Below are 26,030 nucleotides of genomic sequence, written 5' to 3' on the forward strand. Positions count from 1 at the left end.
TTTTATACTTGAGGGTTGGTGCTGTCTAAATCAAAATAAATACTAACCAATCGTTTGTCTCTGAATTCTTTACTCTCGCTCCGTTATCTGATATTGTCAGATGGACATTCGCCGATATTTGGGAGGTTAAAAACTCAGGTGCGAAATTTGTAAGTGTTATCGAGTTTTTTGATAGTAGCGTGCCAACATGGCAATGCGGTAAGTATCCATGAGGTTTAATCGAGAATGGATTGAAGCCGTTAACCCAAGAAAACTGATAATTTCATATATAAATTGAGAAAATAATAATATGCTTTCAGGATCATTATTTTGGGTTTTTGCGTTTTTCTCACAACTGTAGCGGTAGACCGAAATAATTTTAAGACTTGCGAGCAAAGCAGCTTTTGCCGGTAAGGATCTGCTTAGTAATCAAATCAATAAATCAGAATCTCAAATACACATTACCGTGAATTATTAATGCATATTGTAGTCGGCTTCGGAATCCGAAACAAGACGGTAGCCCTTATGAACTTGACTTATCAGCCCTTCAAATATTCGATAATTATGTGGAAACAAAACTCATTAACGTCCAAGCCAACATTGATTTAAAGTTTACATTGACTGCATTAGTTGGTAATATCTTTCGAGTCACTGTTGACGAATCCAAGGGAGTACATGTGAGATATAAACCTCAATTTGCCTTGAATGGAGAACCGCAAGTTACAAAGTATACCCAATTATTGATGTCATTTTTAAAAATGTTAAAGCATTTTTTCATTTTAGATTAGAAGTACTCGAAAGAAATCAAAACATATTAAGTGTAAAATCAGGTGATAATAAAGTAATACTAACTGCTAAACCATTTAAAGTAGAGTTTTACAAAAACAATGTTTTGACCTCAATAGCTAATGGGAAAGGCTTATTTGAATTTGAACATTACCGGAAAAAAAAAGAAGGGTAAGGTTTTTTCCAATGGTTTTCCATATTTCTAAGGAATATGCTAGATTTACGTCTATATTTAGGGAAAATGACGTTGATACCAAAGAAGATCCAGGGGCCTGGGAGGAGAATTTTAAATCTCACCACGATAGTAAGCCAAAGGGCCCTTCGGCAATAGGGCTTGATTTTACATTTCCCGGAGCGAAAAGAGTTTATGGTTTGCCTGAGCATGGAGACAAAATGGCTCTTAGAACAACTGGTCCTGGAGGCTCAGACCCTTACAGGTTATACAATTTAGATGTTTTTGAATATGAATTGGATAGCACTATGGCTATTTATGGAGCGGTGCCTTTAATTCATGCTCATGGTCCGCTAAATACAGTGGGTATTTTCTGGCACAATGCGGCTGAGACTTGGGTTGACATAACTAATAGCAAAGATAGTAATGTCATGTCTTCTTTGGTTAATTTGGTTTCTGGTTCTAAATCTGAGTCTAGTGTTGATGTCCATTTTATGAGCGAAAGTGGACTCATGGATTTCTTTGTTCTGATGGGGCCAAAACCAAAAGATACAGTTAAGCAATATTCTTCCCTTACCGGCGTCAGCCCATTGCCACAGGTAAGATTAACAGGAAGTGGAAGATTAGCCCACAAAAGAATGTTAAATGGTCTGAACTGGAGCTTAAAACTAATTTTTCACCCTTTTTAGTACTTTACTTTGGCATATCATCAAAGTCGGTGGAATTATAATGATCAAGATGATGTGACAACTGTCAACTCAAATTTCGACATTCATAACTTGCCATTGGATGTAATGTGGTTAGATATTGAGTATACTGATGGCAAAAAATACTTTACCTGGGATCCAATAAAATTTTCCAGTCCAGAAAATATGATTAATAACCTTACTTTGACTGGTCGGAAGTTGGTTGTTATCATCGATCCCCACATCAAACGGGAGGGGGGATATTTTCTCCATGAAGATGCTTTGGCCAATGATTTCTATGTTAAGAACAAAGATGGAACGGTCTATGAAGGTGTGTACTGCTTTATAGTAAGGACTACTTAGAGTAACAAGTTCTGCATAGTAAAAATTACACCTCTCAGTTCTTGATGTTCTTATAATAATATTAATTTTTTGTTACAAATAACAGGTAATAGAGATATATGGTACATCAACATGATAAAACAATAAAATATGAAAAAAGACAATAATAATTTCAGTCTAAGCAAACCCACAATGGCTGTCACATAATTTTTTTTTAATTTGATTTTTGAACTTTGGCAAGATACACTAAACAAATCAATGCCTCTCGACAGTTGATTATCTCTCTACAAATATTAATATTAATGTTAAAGTTTGTTGAAGTACTTCCGAAGCAGTTTCATATTTTCTATAACTTTCTTATTTCAATTATAACTAACTTATTTCAAAATGTCATACCCCTTGCGAGTATACTGTAACTGAGATAGATGAAACAGTTTTGTCGGGTTTGTCTTTGTAGATAATTTTTGAATTATGTAAGGGGGTTCAATTTTTGTTCCTGTTTAATAATGGCGATTCTCACAGGCTGATTGAAAACTACTAGTCAAAATTGACAGTTTGACGAGTTTCTAGATACTCCATATTAACGCGCTTAGGACAGCATTGTAATGAATATGTCCATTTACTTTAGTACTTAGTCTACATGCAGCAATTTGTAAAAAAAAAATCTGCATACTTTCAATGTTATCAATGTGCTTCGCTTGCATATAAATCTAAAATAAAATCTAAACTCCTGTATGCATGTGCTGTAAGAACAATTATATTATTTGTAGAAGAGACTTTGGCATCAATTAATATTCCATGGTCCTTAACTTCGCTTACTCGCTCCAAAGGAGTGGAATTTATTCCATTCAAGTTTGACCAAAGAAAAATGGCATCATCTCTATCAGACTGAAGTGACTGTCAGTGTGTTAATGATTTTATAGGTAAAAATGCCTTAAAACCACATGGACCGACAGTGCGATCCCTGCGGTGCACCACATAAAACATCAATACCGCCTGATACTCTATTATTGTTGTGAACTTTAGTTAGAGAGGTCTGAATCCACTTAGGGAGTATTTTGACCGACTTTTGAAGGCATACTTTTGATAGGAACTTCTCTATACTTATTTTTGGTCACACCACACAAAAAAAACCAGGTCGATATTTTTTTCAGGGTGGTGTTGGCCAGGCTCTAGCAGTTACTTAGACTTTTATGACCCCCGCACCGCCGATTATTATCAAAGCTTGTATGGCGTGGACAAATTCAAAGGTACCACCCACGACGTGTTTATCTGGAACGATATGAACGAACCGTCGGTATTCAATGGTCCCGAAATCACCATGCCTAAAGACTGTATCCATTATGGCGGATGGGAACACCGAGACGTACACAACGAATACGCCTTATCGCAGACGTTCAGCACCTTCCAAGGACTGTTGAACCGCAGCCCGAATCTGAGGCCTTTCATATTAACGCGAGGTCATTTCGCCGGCTCCCAACGGTACTCGGCAATGTGGACCGGCGATAACATGGCCCTTTGGACCCACCTGGCCGCAAGCTTTCCCATGTGCTTGTCTGAAGCTTTGGGTGGAATTAGTTTTTGCGGCGCCGACGTCGGAGGATTTTTTAACAATCCGGACGAGGAGTTATTGCAGAGATGGTACCAGGCGGCCATTTGGTTGCCATTTTTCCGCGCACACGCCCACATCGACACCCGTCGTAGGGAGCCGTACTTATTTTCTGAAACGGTTATCGATCGAATTCGTACCGCTTTAAGGGTCAGGTACGCCCACTTGCCCCTGTGGTACACTTTGTTTTGGGAACATGAGTCGACCGGAGAACCCGTCATTCGGCCATTGTTTTATCATTATCCAGAGGACGAGGAAGTTTTCGAGACCGATAACGAATTGTTGGTGGGCGACTCGGTATTGGTTGGTCTCGTCGCCGACGCAGGACTGACAACTGTGCAAGTCTACCTGCCTGGTGGAGATTCGGCTCGCTGGTACGATTTGCAAGATTTCAAACTGTATCGCGGAGGCACTCACAAGATTTCCGTCGACATGGATAAGGTAGGTATGGTTTTTTTCACGATCGGAGAAAGTGACTTAACCACATAAACTCGCATAAAATTCAATAAGTTCCTAAAAACGTTTTTTTATGTCTCTTTAATTGTGTGCCGGGCCCCGCTGTTAGCATTTAATTTAATAGGACTGTTGAATCTTCATTTTAAAGCACCTCCTCACTTTTCTTTGGCAAAATGGCTTTTGACCAATTAAACAAAAAAATTAGTATGTTGTAGTCCTCAACGTTCTTTTTGGGCCCAATTTGGATCTAATATCCAGTTTACAAATAACAAAATAACAAAAGTGATCCCGGTTCATCAATAAAGTGACCCAATTATATTAATAATTTTATTGCTATTACTCTAATTATTGATAAACTAATTGAAAATGCTTTCAAAGTAAGTTAGTGCCAATATTTTGAGGTTATTAATTTTTCTTACTAACTCACAGTTTGCTTTTCATGATAACATGATAAATTCATAACACACAATGCACATGCACTTTGTAGTCAGAGTGACAAAAACACTTGACGACGAAGGTGAAACTTCTACGGCGCTTTTATCCGGTCTCACGAAGGCATTCCAATATGTGGACCTTAAAGTCTTAATTAATAAGTTAATGTGGTATGGGGTCCGAGACCCTCCACTTAAACGCTCAAAAATTCACCTAGCTGACCATTTTCAATGCAATGGCAAAAGAAGGGAGGTTGTGTTGCCAATGCGGCATGGTGTTCCACAAATAAAAAAATAAAAAACTTTAGATCAGCCCAGTGTCAATCTCCTGGGATTTGTTATTGATCATACTCTCTCCTGGACACATCAGATGATGAACTTTGCAGAAAGTTCTTATTAAGACGACTTGTCATTTCGTGACCCCAAAAGTACTGAGAGTGGCATATTTTGGTCTATTCCATAGTGCGATGTCCTACGGCATTGTGCTTTGGGATGATGCAGGGTATTCAGAAAAGGCTTTTTGAATTAAAAAAAGGCGATTCGGGTGTTGAGTAATCCAGTAATCCATATTGCCGACCGCTGTATGTAGCTTGACATAATGATTCTCCCTTGTACTTACTTTTTCAAAATGGTTTTACATATCTGTGAAAATTTTTGATCTGCATGAGTAATAATAATAATTAATAATAATAATAATAATAATCTTTGTTGTCTAACAGCTTAACAGATTAACATCCATTTAGAAAACAGTTTCACCTTAAGAACTATAACCATAACTATAATAAGTAGTCAACTATATTCACTCCAGCAAAGTAATAGTGAAACATACAATCCATTATAATATTTCAAATTTACGTATAATTATTGTGGTAAACTGTGAGCGACTAAGACAAAAGACGTAAATATTATCACACCAGTCATTAAATAATTTCATCAACTGATAGAGAGGACCTTTAATCAAAAAATTGGTCCTTGGAGTTACTAGGTCAAATACAGGTAATACCCTCAGCTGGCTCAGCGATTCAGAGCAGTCCACTAATGAATTGCAAAGTTTATTTAGAAAGTGAAATGAAAGGTACCTCTTTTGATTCAACAGTGAGGGAACCTTCAACATTAGTAATAAATCACTCTATGGCAGTCCCCTAGCCGGGTAGAAACCATTTACATGAAAGTGGAGAAATTTCAGAAACCTTCTGTGTAAGTTTTCAATTTGAGTGATGTATTTGTCAAATATTGGTTGCCATACTGTTGAACCGTACTCTAGTTTCGAGCGCACATAACTATAGTATAATAGTTTTAAAGTTTGTTCCCTTGCAAAATCGCCAGAATTTCTCACTATAAATTCCAGCGTTTTGAGTGCACTTCCATAGGCTTTATCAAGATGATTTCTGAAGGAGAGTTTTGTGTCAAACGTTACACCCAGTTCTTTAAAATTGTCACATTTTAATAATATGTAATCCAGATGGTAATTAAAAATTATTATCAGTTTTGTTTGAAAATATAATTTATCTGTATTCAGGGGTAGGTTATTAGAAGCACACCAAGGACCAATAATCTCCAAATATTAGCTACTATATCATTAATGATAAGCAAGCATATCCATGGCGCTAAACTGCTACCTTGGGGAACGCTGTTACTAGCCATGAACCTGAACATGACTGACCGCGGAGCTCCACATACTGTATTTGGTTATGCAGATATGACTTTATGAATACCACAAAATCATAGCAAAATTCAAGCATCCTTAATTTAGATGGCAGTACAGTATGGTCTGGTCCACCTGGTCAAAGGCTTATGAAAAGTCCGTGTATAGTGGATCCACCCATCCATCTCTGTAAAGCAAGCCAAATTACTGATGGTGCTTAGACCTTTAAAGAAACCATGTTGTTTGTGGGTTACCAAGTGTTTCATTTGGTTGAAAGTACTATCATGCAGCGACATCTCGAAAGGCCCCGCAAAAGGTGCATATTATCTATACAGGGCTGTAGTTGGCCCTTTCTTTAGGACGGGAGTAATTCTGGCCTCCTTTCAGACATCTGGGAACGCATTTTTCCCTTTTCCAGGCTGATGTCATCTCAGAATAACAAGATCATTGCTAACATTTGTAATGCCTGCATTAAACCAACCATTCAACCAGTCTTTACCATAAATTTAAAAGAATAATGAAGCAATTTTTGTTCGAGAATGCATTGTATAGAGTTGATAAATACTTTCTTTTTTTATTTCAAGATACCAGTGCTCAAAGTTGCCAAAAGGGAATTTTAATAATTTTATACGTAAAAACATTACTTTTTGACACAATTATTATGGGAGAATTTTGCTTATTATATAAGGGCGATATTTATATAGATTCTCTTATATCGAATGCTAATAAATTATTCAGATGGTGTAAGTTAAGGGTGAGAGGGTGTGTTAAATTACGGCGTAATCTGGATTATAGAAACTAAGTCCCAAAATAGTCAGTAAGCCTTGTTTTAGTAAGATATTTTAGAAATAAGTATTTGGAATAACTAACTTGGTACTTAATGGTTTATATGCATTTTTCCATATGTAGTGTAACACCAGTCAAGTGTTAAATAAACAATTATTCTTTTCTATTCTATTCTATATATGCTATAAAAGACCATTTTTTTTGTAAATGTGATACTAAAATATTTTAATAAAATTAGAAAATTAAATTGATATTTTAACACCCTTTTTGGTTGGTTCAAATGACCATTTTGGTCTTTCTATAATCCAGAGATTTTCCCGAATTTTGTTATTGAAAACCGGTACGGTCTGGGACTATGTATATGCACCCATAATACCCATAGTTATGTTACATTGGTCGAACAATATATTGGATCATTTTCATTTGGCTATATACAGGTAGAAGACACAGAACATCGCTCATGAGGTGCGATAATTTTGCATACTTTTGAATTGTAATTAAATAAATTTCCATATAAATGTTTTCGTTCACACTTTAAGAAAAATGATTTTCACATTTAAAAGACACCATACAAATAACAAATTTGTTAAAAAATTAAGACATTTGTTTATAACAGGTAATTGAAAAAATTATTAAAATTAGTAAAATTGTTCAACTTTGAGTACTGATATTTTAAAAACGACAAAGGATCGAATTTTGCCAATATATTTGTTCAGGCCGCCAACATTTTCTATAAAATTGGCCCAAAGCTATTTTGTATAAAAAAAAGCGAGGAACTCCTTTGCTAAGGTAATATTAAAAAAAGTTGTTGACAGGTTCTAAATTGATTTTATTCATTTCATATAATAACAGAGGTCAGGTCAACTTTCTTAGATTATGAAAAATATTACCCATACCATGTTTCTTAATGCGAAAGAGTAATATAATGTGAATTTGCAATAATTGGGATCATTAAACAGGGTGGATAGCTTAAAAGTTATGTAGTAAAGTTCAGATAAATTTTAAGGATAATTTTTAAAAAGTCCGTATTTCAGTTTTTAAGACACACCTAAATTAAGGTCACACTAATTTTGTGTACAATAGAAAGAAGGTTGTTTTGAATATTTACATTACAACTTCATTTGTAAATTTTAAACAATTTTTACAATTTTAAACAATTTAACAATTAAAAACCATTACATTAGATCCACAGGCTATTCTGGTTAGTGTCAATATAGAATCCCTACTTACTAAAGTCCCTATCCCTGAAACTCTCCAGATTATTTCAGATATATTAAAATTCGAGAATCTGCAAAATTTTTTGAAAAAACGTCGGGAACAGTTGTGGGTGCTCCATTATAACCAGTTATGAGAGGAAAACTCTTGACACCTTCCATTGAAACCCGAGATTATGGAAATGCTATGTTCATGATGCTTTTGGGTATTTGGCCTCAGGGTCAAGAAAACAATGTCACATCACCACCAGGCCCAAAAATCATTGGTTATCAACTCTTGTTTACAGAACCGTAAAAGTATCTTCAGGACTCACTCTCTCACTCACTCACTAATAATTTTTGTATCAGAGATATTAAGCGTTCCATTACAACCACAACCTTAAAAAGACAATGAGTCCGAAAGCAACCCCTCACTTGCCACTGTTGTCTTTCCGTCCATTCAAAACATCACTGAGCACATATCAAAAGTTCTTAAGAAATGTATCGTCAAAACCAGATTTAATATTTGTCCAAAAATCTCTCAACATCTTCGATCCATGAAGGACAATATGGGAATCAGTCCATCAGAGACCACTTTCATGCACTTTCTTTAGCTTCGTCCCCTCAAACAATATATAAGCAGGCGCAGAGTAGAATAAGAACCAGTTTCAGTTAATCTCTGAAGTTAGATTCATCAACAACCAACGCAAGAGGAATCCAGAAGATTTCTAAATAGTTTCCAAGTTTCGTCTACTTTTTGGATATTCCTGTTTTCCGTTCGAAATTGTCTATCTGCTCCGATATATCGCCAGCAAATAATTTCATCTTTCTCTAATAAAAATGATTTTCGGTTTTAAGTTTTTCTGTTACGAAAATAGATTTCTTTTAAAGTTTTACAGCTACGGGTGAGATGAAACATTATTTCGTTCTATGTATGTATTTCTACTTTTTAGTAAAATGCGTGTATTATCCTTTTGATGGCAGTTTTTTCATTCTTATTTATTACAGTTTATTCTCTTCCTGTACTTCTTTTTAATGACCTGATGAGCCGGCGTTTCTCCTCGTGCAATCGGTATATTATTGATTATCCAACTCCAATCATATTCAAACACACTTGAACTACCTTTGCAACTCCGAATTGTTGATTTTCGTTGATGAACATATTTGAACACATTGAGATTAATAATTTTCTGATTTTTAAAAGTGCAGTGCACCAACCAGTTTTATAAACACACTTTGCCAACATTTGCAAGAAAATAACTACAATTCTAATTTTGATCATACAGGTAGGTCAACTACTTGTCCGTCTACTTGCCACTTTCCGGACTTTTGACAATCATTATCGATACCGCGCAGCCTATGGAATACTGCTAAAACCACTAAATTTTACAGTTCAATAATGATTTATAACTCTGTCGCATTAAGAAACAGAGCACAGAACGGTAGTTAATGGGTAAATGAGTTGATTAATTTGATTGTAGTATTTGGCTTTCTACCGAGGCGGTAGCGTAATACCGCGGAAGGACAGACCAAGACGGTCATCTGCTGTCATGCATCACGATCCGTTTACCCTATATGTGGCGCTAGATGAGAAAAAGACAGCCTCGGGCACCTTATACGTCGACGATTACCACAGTTTCGAATATAGGAACGCGAAAAAATATTTGTACGTCAACTTCTCCTTTGTAGGCAACAAACTTACTAGCAGGTACGGAATGTTTTTTTACATTTTATTTCGGGCTAGTAACTCTTAGGTATAGGGGTATCACCACTCTAATTTAATAAAAAATCTTTTTTAAGACAAGCGATAAGACCTCAGCACATGTTTTGAACACTTAAGTGCTCATCTTCGTATTTTCGAGGTCAAACTAACCAAGTAAACCGGGGTTCAGATACTTTAAACTAATATGAATGAAGTAAAAACGTACTAAAGCTTTAGGCCATCATGAAGTAGAAAGTACCAATCAAGACCATGTCAAAATTACAGTAGAGCAATTAACTGTTTTGAAAGTCAAGTATGGGCAATCAATTGTAGAGTTTATAATTTTATGGGTAACTTTGAGGTCTCTTTGCTTTCTTCTCCAGAGTTGACAAATGAGTGTGTCACAAAATTGTGCATCCCGATCTTTATCGCGGAAAAAATTATGGCGATATCTGCAAAATTTACGCTATGCAACTATTTACGTCGGTTGTTAATAAATATAATAAAAAATAAATAAAATAAACAGCAAGTTCGATTTATCAACAACCGACGCAGGAATAATAGAGAAAATTTTTAAATAGAACTCCAGTGTGAAAGTTTCTTTTAAAAATTACGCTGTACACTTTCCAACCGGTGGATTTGGACAGCATACTTAATATGCGAACACTGACAAAGTCGCAAATGGCATGCTAGAGGCACACCAGATAGGATTAGGATTTGAGAACCAGTAAAGTTGTTAATATAAACAATCTGCATCCTTCCAATATCATAACTCTAACTCAAGAAAGAACTCATTTTCATCCATCTCCATATTATTAAAAAGTAAGATGTGAGTCATATATGATATGGTAAGATATTTTACAAACAAAAGATTCAACTTTTAAATCAAAATCCGCTCCTCGAATCTGAAAACCAAAAAAGTTTTTGTCCTTACCATTTTATGGGAAAATATTATTGCAATTGAAAAACTTTAAACAAAAAGTTCCAAATTACATTTATAATTAACCATACAGTGGACGCAGGAAGACACTGTTCAAACCTCTTATGCGTTTTTACTCCCTTCATCCCCGAGATTATAGTTTCTGCTCAGAGTGGTATGCTCTTTTTGATTTTTCAAGTAAGTTTAACCTTTGTAACTCAGATTGACCGCTCGGTTTAAACGTCAGCAACAATTTAAATTTTTAACACTCTTTTTCAATCGAATGTGTCACTTTTTAACATTTGAGACCTTGCAGTAGAAACTTAAATGTTAACGGGGCTGCTTTCAGCTTTATCGATAAGACTGATTATCCGACAGAAGAGTGGATCGAACGGGTGGTCGTCTTGGGACCTCCTGCGGGTATTAAAGGAGCGAAATTAAACAGTAAAAGTGAGTGTTCTGCCTAAGAATTAGCAGATCAAAGTATTATTGCTTCCAATTTTTAGGTTTGGGTATTGTTGCTTTGGAAGTTTCATACGACAGCGAGTTGACATCACTTACTGTTAGAAAGCCGGGGGTTAGTATTAGAGAACCGTTCACAATTGAGCTGGTTTGAGTATGGTATCATCAAATCGAGAAGGGGAAATGTTTTTGGGCGGGGGTGCATCATCAGCGGTGGTACATGTTGAATATATTGAAGTGACTGATTTTTTTATAGGTCTACTTTATTTGAAATTAGTATAAACTATTGTAATTATTTCACCCTTTTACGATTGGGAACTAAATTCGATAGTGAAAATAAAGAATTTTTTAAATGTTAAAAAGGAATTCTTTTTTAGACATCATCATTTAATGGTCATTTTTATAGAGGGAAGAATTTCGTGACGAAAAATTTCACAGAAAATGGGTCATTCACAAATTTCCTGATAATGAGTTAAGTGCGGAACCTGTGATACCCGTAAGATTAATAACAGTTGATTTGAGGTTAGTTTTGGTTAGGCGAGATGGGCCCGCTTTACTAAAGGTTACAAGTGCAGCCGATTTTTTTTTTAGTTGGGAGGTACTTCTGCGACTATTTGAAATGAAAAAACTACTTGCCCCAAAGAATTTATTGTGACTCCCTTTATAATTATAGAGATTTATTGATCTTAGTTCATATTTCTGGTTAGACTCCTCCATGGTGTCGATAGTGGCTCCTTGGTAGAGCTGATTGTTTGATAACGCCCAGCAGATGAAGGCGCATTCTAGATAGGTCTTCACCTTGGCATGATACATGTGGCGTTTCTCCCCTCTTTTTCGCAGAATCTGCATTTAGTGTGTTCCTCCACGCCCAGTTACCTTTTAAGTCGGCAGTGGAGCGTCACTATTCTTACTGCCTTCTTTTTATAACTTTGCAGGTCTGCTGTAAATTTGGACTTTAGGAGCTTGTCTTTCAACTGGCATGTCCCTCCACTATTTCTGGGTTTCTCTTTCGATTCATTTTTGAATAGCTGATTTTGCAGACAAAAGGCTTCTGGCGAAACAGTGTGATTTGACGACCGTTCTCGAGCTACTTCGTTGGCGCTTCCATTATTTCTGTGGCATTCGTGCCCAGCTTTCATCCCTTCTTGAGTTTTTGAACCTTCTGGGTACTAGATTATTTCCGGCTTTTTTTGCGGGCCATTTTTCCAGTCTTCTCAATATTCAACAAAGAGTACTTGAATGTAGAGCTTTTCAGGTTTGTACAGGTATCATATTCAATGTTTTTTGAAGGTATTTGGTGTTTCTAAAAGAGGCAGTGCAAACCAGCTAGAACAATTCAATATTTATAATCTCAACAACAACAACCAACTCCATATAAAGTTAGATGTCACCATTTCAATAATAGCTGCTGTGCTTGTGCGTGGTAAAAATCCCATACCTTATTCACCACAGAAGTCTAGCGGCCATGCGCTTAATATTTTGCTAGATACAGCTGAGAGTTTTGCTAGTTGTTAGCAGGAGCCCAAGGTTTTATTACAAGGTAACGAACATTTATAAGGGTTTTATAAGAAACTTTAGCTTTATAACATCCCGTTGGAACTCCGTTTGGGAATACTATCCCTTATCACAATTTCTTTTGTTAAAAGCTATTTTTAGTTTTTCAAATAAACTTCGACGACTACTGTAATACTATTTACAAATCTTCTGGGTTGCTTCTGCATCGGTTGTTGATGAATCGAACTTGATGAAGTTTCACCAATCGCCCTGTTGGTCAGTCATCGACAACCTACGCAGGAGGGAATTTGGGAGATTAGTCAATAGCATTTCGTTAAATTACATATTAGATATAAGAGAGAACTAACCAAAACTAAGCACATTTTCAAGAACGAAGATTTTTATTAATACCTTTTTGGAAACTTATAAAAGTTTAAGTATTCCAAATTCACTTTAGGTTGCAAGAACAGTATTACTATAACACACTTAGGTAAGTGTTATGTTTTCAAGGAAGACCCATACAAAAGTATAGGTTTTTATTACGAGACCTGGTAGACGTGGCGAATTAATATAAATTAGTATATTATGCAACAAGTGCCGTAAATGGCATTTGACTCACGAGTTTATTTGACACGAGCGGAGCGAGTGTTTAATAAACGAGTGACGTCAAAGGTTACTGAACGTGTTGCATACTATACTTTTTCTACGACCGTTAGTTTTTGGGTACATTTTGGCCAAACAACACGAATATATTCACTGACATGACTGTCAGAGTTGACAAACGTCAAAATTCAAAGCGTGGGAAATATCTCCGAAAACATCCGATTGCTCCCAAATCCGTGCGGTAATAGTATATTATGCAACAAGTGCGGTAAACGGCATTTGACTCACGAGTTTATTTGACACGAGCGGAGCGAGTGTTTAATAAACGAGTGAGTTAAAAAGTGTTGCATACTATACTTTTTCAACGACTGTTAGTTTTTGGGTACATTTTCGTAAAACAACATGAATACATTCACTGACATGACCGTCAGAATTGGCAAACGTCAAAATTCAAAGCGTGGGAAATATCTCCGAAAACCTCCGATTGCCCCCAAATCCGTGCGATAAAATCCCGCAAATGTCCGAAGTGGCTCGGATTCGTGGGAAACGAAACTGACATGGTAAAGTGACGCAGGAGGAATCCAGAAGTTTGTAAAAAAATATATCCCACATAAATATACCATGAAAAAGTCATACACTTCCTAGACTACAGTGTTTATAAACACAAAACAAACGCGCTCTTTTCGCTTCATCTTTTTTCATATCATCTGTTTACAATGTTTTATTTGATGTCCTTGTCATTGTATTTTGCGTTTACTCTAAGTTGACAGTAATAAAATAAATATAATAACCACAGTATACAAACTAATTATTCCGCATTCCTTCATGCGTTTCCCACGGATCCCAACACTTCGTACATTTCCGTGATTTACCGCACGGGTTTGGGAGCAATCGGATGTTTTAGGAGATATTTCCCACGCCTTGAATTGTCTATTTTGACATGTCAGTGAATGTTTTCGTGTTGTTTTGCGAAAATGTTACCAAAAATTAACGGTCGTAGAAAAAGTATAGTATGCACCACGTTCGGTAAACTTTTTAAGTCACTCGTTTATTAAACACTCGTGAGTCAAATGCCCTTTGCCGCATAATATACTATTAATTCAATTTGCGCTCCCTATAAGTAACAGCATAATTATGAACCAATTCAGAAGCCTGGTGCCAATTTTCGTTCGGAAACTGGTTTTTCTTAGGAAATTATGTGGAAAACTATCGATACAGGTGCACGTTTGTGTAACCTTTACCTTAACGAAATCGGAGTATTCGAAAAATAGACGGAGACAGTTTAGAGGTCGATTCCTGATTAATAAATATGTATAAAATTTTTATAAATATGGGGTCCGAAAACGTAGAATTTTCGAGGTACAGGGTGTTAAATTGAAAAACATTTTTTGAAATTAATATCTAAAATATTTTTTTTTTACTTTGTGTATTAAGAAGCTAATTTACTCTCAATTAAAATGTACTATATCCAGTGGCGTTACGGAGCACCTTAGAGTAGTTTCACCAGAATTCAGTTAATATTTGTTGTAAATATAAATACGCTTTTTTCAACTTAACATTCTGGACCTTGAAGACTCTGTATTTCCGAACCCAATGTTTTTCCGTCTTCCAACGATTCGTCAATTAGTTGGAGGAAATAAAAACGTCACAATTGAAATAGGAATGTCGTATATTAATCAACATTTATAAAATATTTTAAATTGTAACAAACATGACTAGATTCATACTGATTCACAATAATCATAATAATAATCGTAAAGAAATAATGACAATGAGCGAGTGTCCGGCAGGGTACGGACAGACGCGAGGCGCGACGGAAGGGGCGGCCTCCCGGCCGAGGGGGCGACGCGGGGCCCTCCAATTTCTTTTGAAAACATTTGGTAATCGACTGATACCTGCGGAACGGCGTGAAATAGGCAGAAAGAGTTAATCCTCCGAGAGGCGACCGGAATACGCCCCTGCCTGCAGGCCAACGGAACAACGATTTAACGGGGCGGTAGACGGTCGCCCATGTATAAACTTGACGCCGGAGCGTGCTTTTGCAAGAGGGTTACGTCTACATATATACAAAAGATGGAACGAAACACAACGCGAAACAATAGGCGACTCAGACAGTGAATCAAAGTGAAGCTCGTATACTTGTAAATAAATTTACAAAATCATTGAAGAAAAATTTATTTTAACACATTAATTAGAATAAGAACCACATAAATAAAAAAAATATTCTAAAAATAATATTCAAAAATGAAACGCATGCACTGTTTATAAAAAAGGCAGCTAATTTGCATCGAAAGTTTTAGATACGTACAAAAAAAATTGTCTTATCAAAATATCATAAGTCATGCTGCAGTTGTGTAGTAAATCGTCATAAAAATGCAAAAAAGGATTTCAAATAAAATAACAAAACTACTACACAAAATATTCAATGAATACGATGAAAGATGGATTCTTCGGAAATGCAAGGAAAATCCTAAATTAAGCGCCCCAAAATTGACAGCCATCGCCTAAAAATTTTTGGGAAAAACAGTTTATTCAGAAACTATTCGAATAGTTTTACGAAAAAATAATTAACTTTTGACAACTGCTGGAAGAAAGCCTTTCGTAAGTAAAATAAACGAAAATAAAAGAATGAATTTTGCAAAAGAGTGCTGCGAATTGTTCCTTTAGAGTTTTGGAAAACAGTTATATTTTCTGATGGCCGCAACAGGGGTGGGTAACTTGCATTTTGCTTTTTACCAAGATAATGGCTCGTGTCTAGATGCTCTAAACTAATGGGGATACCACTGCAGTCGCCCTATATCAATGTTATAGAAAATGTTTGGGATCCTTTGTCAAAACCCAATAGAACACGAAGAATAGGCTCAAGTAGAGCATAGCTACTGTGAAATTTTCGGTCCAGACTAGAATGCATCGTAGAAAGTAGTAAAAAAAGCTCGAAAATAGAAAATATTATAGTATATGAAAGAAATATTAACTATGTCATATAAGAAAATAAAATTTCATAGCCGTTTACAAAAAAAAAGCGGGATTACGACAAAGAGCCCTAAGCCCTTTGAAATTCATAACCATTATTGGTGAAGTAATAAAGAACAGTACAACAACGGTAAGGAAATTCAATGTGGGCTATAGATATATGAGAAATGTAGAAGTACCCGGACGAAATACTTATCGCAGAAAGAGAGAAACAATGCTTTGGAGGATTTTGGAGAGAAACGAAATAAAACTAAGGGGAAATTAATAATGATAGGAAACGAACCTAAAGAAATACAAATTAAATTGGATAATATATTAGAATTACTTAGGAGTGGAAATAGAGAACAATGGACAACTGGAAAAAAAGGTAAATAACCGATATGAAAAAACATTAAAACTGTACAATGCAATGAACAAAAACTTCATAAGTAACAAAAGAAATATTGAGTAATCAATAAAAAAGCAAAATTCAAGCACCGGAAATGATACCTTAGAAGAGTTAAAGGACCTAGAAGTACAAATGACACTTGATATGAAGGAAGAACTATAACAGTTTTTACATGAAAATTAAAACAAAAACAAATATTGTAGTATAAATGTAATCCTACGCCATTATGTAATTACAACTATGATTTTCTTGATATTACACATAGTATATGACTCGGTGTATGAGTTTCACGGCGAGGTTACCTTTTTAGAATATGATTTTTTTATAATCTATCTTTGTTGTGGCAACTAAAATATTAAAATAAATTTTTGTATTATCTGCTCAATGAAAAACATTAAATATAGGGGTTTGGTTTATCCATTTACTGCCATATGAGCTTCATTTTGGTTCGCTGCACGTTCGAAACTGCGCGCATCCTAACCTCAAGTTTTAGGGTCGACCGGCTTTGATCCGCCTTTTTAATCACATTAATTACATAAAAAAGTTTTTATCGTTTGTTTCCTTACAAAGAACTGAAATTATTGTTCGATTTGCCTTCATTATTTTGATTATCTACACAGTAATGATTATTTAGCATTCGAATTCGACTTTTTTTTTTAAATAGTGATATTATGCGAGAGCCGAGCCCGAGCCGGTACTGGAACGGTTACATAACTTAGACTGGATCGACGTGGTACTGCCGATCTATGAAGTCGTTCCCATAGAAAATTAAATGAGAAATATTTTCCGTCATTTCATGTATGTCGCTTATGTTACAAATAAAAAATATGGCTATGATCGCCTATACATCACGAAATTCAATCCCATATACTATGGACTCAGTAAGGAAAATTTAGTTAGCTTATGATAGACTCCAAAAGATCCCCTAGATGTATTTGAGTCCTTGTAAGGTAAACTCGTTAGCCGAACAAATTGACCTTGACGTGACCGCGATAAAATTAAAAGTCAAACGAAAATTCCATTAGGCAAAAAAATGAAAAACGCGTAGGAGAAACGTGTCGTATATGGACTACTCTAAAAGTAAATGAACTAAGAGTGCCAACAGCTCCACAATATCATCGAAAGTTCATCCCGGCAAGACATGAGTGCCTGCAGCTCATTGTAAACAGTTGAATGAAGGTGATTTCTTTACAATGCGATTTGTTTTTACCCCCTATCGTGAATTATTTGAGGTATGTTTTTAAAAGCTTCAAGTAGTTCGGATTTATTGAAGCTTGTCCATTGTCCAAATTTGGAAATCCGAAATAAAATGGTTGGATACTTAATATGGAATACTGTTGATGAATATTCCATATTAGGAACACTGGATGCTGGATGGTGCCTACATTTTATTGCAATTGGAAAAACGCCTCAAAGCGTGTTGCTTGTCTCAGGTCTACATACTGTACCTACACCTGCAGCCTTTAGATAAAACCTTCATGGGGCCCTTAAAAGGCAATTACAGTGAAAGAATATTTCTAAGATCAAACCAAAGGGCAGTTACAGTCTTCGACATGGCTGAAAGATTTGGAAAGGCTTATTTAAAGGTGCAAACTGGATCAATTGCCGTTAACGGTTTTAAGAAAACAGGAATATTTCCTCCAAATCGTAATATATATACACACACCGATTTTCTTCCTGCCCAACAAGAAACTGTTGAAAAAGTAGACACTGCAACAACAATAACACCAAAAATAATGAGCTCTGAAATTTATTGGACCCACAAATATTTTACCAGCTTTCAAGTCAAAGAAAGTGCTCCCCAGAGGTAGAGCGTCTAGAAAGGCAGTAATTATAACTTTATTTCCATTTAAAGATGAGTTAGAAAGTTCCATAATTTCAGGATCCTAAGAAAAAGTCAAAACTGTGAAGCTTAAAGTACAATTAACAAATGACATAAAGCGACCATCCTGTAGTGACCTCAATTAATCTCGAACCAGTGCCTCAAAGAACAAAGCGACCATTCAAGATTCCTCTTTAAAATCAGAATGTCTAAGTTTAAACGATAATTGATTTGAGGATGAAGATGAATGTTCCATATTATGTGCATATTCTATTTTTAGCAAAAAAAAATCCCTTTAAAAAACATTTCGTAGTATACAAATTTCCTTATTTTTAATATCAAATTCTACTTAACAAGAGTCTAAATTATATTAATAAAAAACACCGCCAGTTAGACGGTCTTTCTATCAAAAATTGAAGATTTCCATCATGTTTTAACCAAATTTCAACAGTATGGTGAACTAGCGCTCTTTAGGAACAACGTCCAAATTAGTTTAAAAAACTTAAAAATGCCAATTTTCATAATATAACTTCCTCAATTAATGAAAAAATTCAGAATAAAATTAAAAGATTGGACGCACGAAGCTACACTTGCCTAAGGCATGTTGAGCACCATCATAATATTTTTACTTATATTTTTTTCATAGCTGAAAATTGGTATTGGATTTTTTGATACGTCAAAATTGACTTTGTTTCACTACTTTTGTACCACCCGGAATTTTTACGTGAAGAAGACCCTGTTATTTGTAGTCGTTTTCGAAATATTTATTTTTGAAGTAATCGACGCGTGTTTTTTTTTTAACATTCTAATCAGGAAAGAAAGATGCACTTAGCTAATAAGAACATTCTACAATTAGTTTGTCATGTAAAAAATACAAATATAATCCAATTGAGCAGTACAATTTAAAAAAATCTTCCTAATATTGATTACCTACTACACAGGGTCGTGCAAGAAGTTACGAGAATTTGAAAGTGAGAAATGGTAGCTTCCCCTACCAGGGGACCGATTTAAATTTTGGATGTCAAAAAAAACCCGGCTACCAATTATCGTTCAGGAATCAGCGTTATGTGGAAAAAACAATAATAAAATTTTGACACGTACGAATAAAAGCTTTTACTCACAAAACTTGAAGCATATTTCATGATTAAAATTGTAAGTAAATGGTTTTGCTTCAAACCGTATAACAAACATTAGTTCCCATTTACATTTAAGTACTTCATTAACTTGTTATGAATAAAATAAAGAATTAGTTTATTAGCTTCATATTTTGTTGGAAACAGATACCAACGGTTGAAAAGTTTTGGACGGTTGGGACGGAAGCATAAGTATGGGCGGCAGAAAAATAAATAACATTCGCTATACCGATGACATCACATAAGACCAATAAGAAATATCAGAACTTATTAAAAAAGTAGAAAGAACAACCCATGGTTTAAAATTAAATCGACAACAGAAAAAAGCTAATTAGAACGGACCGCACCAGCAGAATAGGTGCCTGCTATAGAGATAGTACAATTCATCAAAAGGCTATTCTAGCCAATACTGCCATGACAAAATTATAGAAAATTAGGAAGGACAAACACATGACATCTTTTATAAAGTGCAAAATTGACGAAGCTCCTGTCTTTCCCATTGCATTATATGAGGTAGAAACGTGGACCTTGAAGGCTAGAGACTAGACTGGTTATCTTTGACATGTGGGTTTGAAGAAGGCTGCTCATAGCAATGTTAGTTAAGTGAGTGAAAAATTAATCAGAATACGAATTCTTAAGGAAAGATGATAACTCGCTTCAAGATAACATAAGATACATTCCAAAGAAATTACAAATGCCGTAACATGAGTCATAAGATCACGACGCTTCAACCAACGAAGTAAAAGACGAGAGTATTATTAATTATTAAACCGCGAGCACTTTTGAATGTAAACAAATAATTATTGATGCAAAAAGGAGTAAATACTCATTCTCCGATCTTTTGCTATAAGCTTTTACTTCTAGCATTGTTTTTTTATTCATACGGGTCTCCGTTTACGGTAACTTTTCACTATAAAAATACTTACGAAACCAGTCTGTGAACGACTGGACACTTATTAAATAACGCCGTGTTCACTATAGAGCAAATCACAGTGTCACGTGCAAAAAAAGCAGGTGATAAATATGCAGGACGAACAGATGTGTGTGGTGATATTAAAGCTGGGACGCCCTGTATATTATAAATTTGGTGGACAGTATAGGATTGGTACAAATTTACGGGATATATACGCAGTTCATAAATGAAAATTTAATGTTTAATGACAAAAACTTAGCTGGGTTTCAGCGATCTGCGATCTTTTGGGATTTGTAAAAGGTTTCTTGCAAATAATTGAAATTAAAAACATTAAGTTTCAAATTAAACTCGAAACAATTTTATTAACTAACCATTCGGAACGACTCTGACCGTTTGAAACGCGGAAATCAATAGCGCGGCAAATTGCCGCGGCCAGGACCGGACTCGGGTGCATGGCCTTGCGCCCTCGGTCTGCCCCACTACGCGGGTGGATATGTAACAAGGGCTAAAAGCTAATCCAACCCTAGGTATAAGCTTCACACAGCCCAAAAATACAAGCACTTAAAACAGTGCCAAAAACTAATGACAGTTTTTTTAAAATTTATTATACTTCTTTTTTTGTGATGAGCACTACACAGCGTCTTATGTTCCGCGATTGACCGGCGATACGTGCGCGCGGGTGTGCGAACGCAAAATGGCGTTTCGAAACGGGGAGTGGGGGTAGTATCAAGTGCCTACTATGGAGGGGGACGCTCTTATCCGTATCACTTAACTACTAGGAGGACGGGGAATCTTCCGAGAAAAACAATCGAACTTGACGTCGCTTAAGGTAATAGGAAAGAACGGCTAGAATTCTATTTTTCAAGCAATAAGAACCCCTAATATTTTCAAGAACGCTAAAATCCCTATCTACCGAAGAGTATATGTATTCTTTGTTTCTTTCAAAGCGTCATCATTAAAACCACCAAATTCGAAAGTGTTTTTTTTTGGGTTTCACGCGAAACGGGTGGGATGAAATTTGATCGCCACGTTGGATTCGCAACCCGACATTGCGCGCTGGTATACGTTTCGTCCCTATTTAGCCGAAAAACGAGGGTCCGTTGTTGTGTACCCGCTCGTAAAATGTATGGAATTTGCTCGTTTAAAATTATTTATAAGTACTTCTTATTACGAAATAATTTTTTTGGCAGGATATCTCATCCAAAAGTTCGTCTGCGGGAATTGGTGCGGGCGAACTCCGTTCGCGCGCTTGAAAAGTTTGGATCGTGCCGGTTGCTTTCTTCTTAGGAGTGAAAAATTTTGCGATAGCGAATTTGAAAAAGTTGCCCGTGCGAAACGTCCACAGTATTTTCTTTTATAAAAATATACGAGTCGCGGTCGGTAACGTTTACTTTAAAAGTTAAACGATAAGTTATAAAAAGAAAAATTACAGCGAAGTTAGTTATCGATAAATAAAAAATACATTTGAAAATGGCAGATAAAGTGAGACACTCAATGGGAAAAACCCTTACCTTAAAAAACGACCAATGTATCAAGTTAACGTTGGTCTTATTTAATTTAATACGGAAAAATATATACGGTTGGTTTTGCTAAGGCTTAACTCTCACGCACGTTTACGCTTACAGGGGGTAAATCATGCGTGAAATCTGTGAAATCTTTGATATCTGTGAAATCCGAGAAATATTTGTAAAATCCCAATCCATTTCGTTGGAGTTTTAAGTACTTTCCATTAATTAAAGAATCTCTAAATAATAAACAAATTAAATTTCTAAAAATGCCAACATGTAATAATTAGATAAATATTTTTAAGTTAATTGTAGATTGACGTCTAAAGGTGTAATATCTGGTTGGACCGTAACCAATTTTGACAAATACCATTGTGAATTTAAATGATTTTAATTGGTTCCATTTTTAATTTGTATCTTTTTAAATATTCACTCATCCTAATAATTCAAGATTATTTCCTTTCAAGGTAATTAGTTAAACATGACAAATAATTTAATATACGAAAAATTGTTCTATTTAAAATAAGCAAGTTCATGTTAATTATAGTTGTTATATCACATCGACGTTGCCATTGAGCCACCCTTTATGTGATTTTTCTGTGATGTATATAGGAAACATACATAAAGCACTCATAAAAGTTTTCTAACCAAAACTACATAATTTTTCTAAATCTGAAAAGAAAGGAAAAAAAATAAGACAGAATTAAAAAAAAAATAAAAATTTTATGTCCGTATTGAAAATTTATGAATTTAATTATTAGGTAGTTAATTAATTATTGAATAATAATTAATTATCTATTTAATAATGATTATATGTTTAATAATAAAAAATAAATACATCAAAAAAGGTTTTAAAATAGACTATTTTTTATAGATTTTAATTTAATAATTTTCAATTTACTAATTTATTAATTGCTTTTCAAAATCAGCTGGAAAATTATTTAAAAATTTCATAGCCTGATGGTATTTTTTTAATAAGCAAAAAATATGACCAATCTTGCGTAAAATCCCTGTACAACCTACCACATAAAAAATATCAAAGACGGACGTTCTACCAGTTTTCGAAGGATATTTATGTTAAATCAGGAAGATGCTTCGTTTTAGGTTTAGTAGAACTTACATTGAACTAAGTTTGAAAAACCGGACCAAACAATACAGCATTTGCTACTAAAAAACGTAGGAACCATCCCAATATTGCTTTAACAGAAACTTTCTTCGATTGCAATACTCAAAGGCCCTGATTTTTGAGTATTTTGTTTGTCTGTTTTTGTACGTACTATATTTGGATAACACAAAAAAAGGTACCAAAGTTTCGATAAAAAATGTTGGGAAAATGAATTTGAAAAGTGGCTCCAATATACCGATTTCTAATTTCGAAAATATCTTTTTTTTTGCAAAAGATTCCAAATTTAATTTTATGCCAAATTAAAACTTATAATAATTTTCCGCGAATTTTTTTAAAAATTCGAATCAACTTTTCCAAAAAAAAATATCTTAAAATGAATAAAATGATATATATAATGAAATAAATAATTATAGTTGATAAAAAAGAACAAAGATATTATGAAAAGGCAGAAAATCTTGCATTAGAGGATTTTATATTATAGTATTGGTATAGCATTAGTATTGGTTAGGATTTGGACGGCCACTAGACTGAGTAACTGCCTCATTTGATAAACTTTTAATATAACGAGCAGAAATTTTTAAAAATCCGAAACGTCTGAGGCATAGACAAAGTATGATGCTATGCACCCCTGGCTTATAGCATTTAGGTAATATTTTTGGTGTCCCACTTAATCTGGCATTCAGTTTAGAAATTTTTAGAAAATCATCAAGGAACAACGTAATGCAATGTTGGTCTCATGTTTCGCACCATCTCTTTTATGTAATGTTCATGTTTCCAGGGGATGGTTCAACATTACTGCAGAAAATGCAGAAAAAACAATTTACACTAATTTTCTGCAGTAACAGATATCTGAACTTAGTAAAGGATTTTGACGAAAGCGAAAAGGCTCTGCAATCTGGAAAATCTGGAAAAGCCAGAAAATAAAATAGAATTTGAAAAAGACAATTTTTATCGTCTACCTTTCTTCGGTAACACACAAGAACAATGTGAGACGGTAAAAAGAAAAAAAGGAAAAATTAGCGAAAGCATTGAAAATTGATTTAACAGCACAATATAATAACTGAAAAGTGTAAACGACGAAAGCTAAAAACACAAGATTTGAGGGCATATGTGAAAACGGAAGTTCGGAATGCGATTTATGATTTATATAGATCAAAAACCAATGGATCGTCCACAGACAGCGAGCCAAATTGTTCAATTTTTAACGTAATACGGATATTAAGATTTAGAAAACTAGTATATTTAGACGAAACATGGATATTTACTGTTTTGATTCCTATAATTAGTGACCTTTGGACACACACGATAAGACTGAATTCGAGTTTTCTTTTGGTGATATACCTTTTTTGATTTATTGTTAATCTGATGGGCCCTAAACGGTAGAAACACGCATTTGACATTGAAATATAAATAACAATGATCGAAATAGCGACGTTGAGTCTTTTTATAAAAGAAAATACCATTATTTTTCTCAAGCAATTCATGGATTTTTCTACTCAAGGGAGCATCGCTACTCGATCAAACCTGGTTGCTTTAACGGACTGAAAAATCAGTTGCAACATGGGGCAAAACGAACCAAATCCAGATCCAAGAAGTTTCCATTTTTTGCGTCCGATCCAATATTTCGAAATATTGAAAAACAAACCACGACCCGTCCTTCTCAATGACAGACCAGCTGTGGCATTGAAACTTCAGGAGTGGGATGGACCCGTTACGCGCGCTACCGTCGAATTCCACACACCAATTTCCGCAAACGTATTCATCGTAAACTAATCACTTGATCATCAGCATCATTAACATCCTATTAATCAGTCACCATATCATACAAACGTACCGAGAAAATGTCCTATTAAGGTTAATAATTTGATGTAAATGTTCAATGACGGCGGCCAGGAAGGGCCGCCAGTAAATGAGTGTCCGGATGAGCACTGCGCGACAATTTGCACTACACCTGAGCCGCGAGGAATTTATTTGCACTACACGAAACGTTGCACTATCTCGTTGATGGGCGGCTGGTGGTGGCGGCGGCAGCAGTGGCGACAGGCGGGCGGTGATGCTTCGGGGGCGGCGCCTGATGCGCGGCAGCGGCGGGAGAGAGCTAGCGGTCAGGCCGGCGGGTCGGGGACGCAGCGCATCCGTCACTAGAATCATAATGAATTATGCCTTTCTTCTTAATGCGAGAGATTTGTAAATCATTATCATAGGCGTAGTATTGTGCCTACGATGATCGTCAAGGGTCCTTACAAGTTACTTTCTTGCAATTGTTGACAGTTCGTTCTTGAAAATGACTAGTGTTTTTAATTGGTTGCTGAGAAACGAATTGGTAAAAATGCTCTTATTAAAAATTTGAAAAACCAAAACTCAAAAAGTTGAAATGTATTCGAGTATGATTGGAGTTGGACCGTCAATAATATATAAAATTGTGCACGAGAATAAATCAAAGATGAGTACAAAAAGAAATAAATGAGGATGAAAACGCTGCTACCAGAAGAATAATACACTCGTTTTGGTTAAAAAGAGAAACGACAAAAATAATGTCTGGAATGAAAAGGGATGACTTCATTCCACTCATGGTTAAAAAGAAATCGTGGAAAACTTTGAAGGAACTCAAAATAGAAAAATAGAAAATCACTTTTACTAGAGAATTAAGAAATTATTTAGCAGCAACGAGAGCAATTAGACAGTTTCGAAGAGAGAACAAGAATATCTATTATCTGGATGAAACTTGGACTGGAGACTACCACGAAAACTATTTTAAGCAAATATTATTCCCCCATGGTCTGTTAGGTTTGTAGTAAGTCATAATTCCATTTTTAAAATGAGGGACGTTGAAACCCTCTTGCGAGAGGGAATGAAAACAGCGAAATGTCAAAAGTGCGCCTTGGAGAACATGCGAATGAAATAG

The 26,030-nt window shown here is 35.3% G+C and overlaps 2 protein-coding genes across 10 annotated transcripts in view; one reads left to right on the forward strand and one right to left on the reverse strand.

The window, feature by feature from the left end:
- Positions 1-49: 49 nt before the first annotated feature.
- Positions 50-11,497, forward strand: LOC132698150 (neutral alpha-glucosidase AB). Its single transcript, XM_060664063.1, has 10 exons — positions 50-198; positions 300-389; positions 470-706; positions 763-936; positions 1,002-1,536; positions 1,627-1,954; positions 3,120-4,015; positions 9,567-9,793; positions 11,056-11,156; positions 11,213-11,497. The coding sequence occupies exons 1-10, from the start codon at positions 188-190 to the stop codon at positions 11,320-11,322; spliced, it is 2,709 nt and encodes a 902-aa protein (XP_060520046.1). The 5' UTR covers positions 50-187; the 3' UTR covers positions 11,323-11,497.
- Positions 11,498-19,734: 8,237 nt separating this feature from the next.
- LOC132697680 (potassium voltage-gated channel protein Shaker) overlaps positions 19,735-26,030 on the reverse strand; it is a 293,335-nt gene continuing 287,039 nt past the window's right edge. For all 9 annotated transcript variants that reach the window (XM_060663226.1, XM_060663224.1, XM_060663225.1 and 6 more), the window contains one exon: positions 19,735-25,266. The gene's annotated coding sequence lies outside the window, so the exon portion shown is untranslated. The remainder of the gene's footprint in view (positions 25,267-26,030) is intronic.

The sequence above is a fragment of the Cylas formicarius genome, unplaced genomic scaffold (genome assembly GCF_029955315.1).
Source record: "Cylas formicarius isolate icCylForm1 unplaced genomic scaffold, icCylForm1.1 PGA_scaffold_2__14_contigs__length_35257938, whole genome shotgun sequence".
NCBI classification, from domain to species: Eukaryota; Metazoa; Arthropoda; class Insecta; order Coleoptera; family Brentidae; genus Cylas; species Cylas formicarius.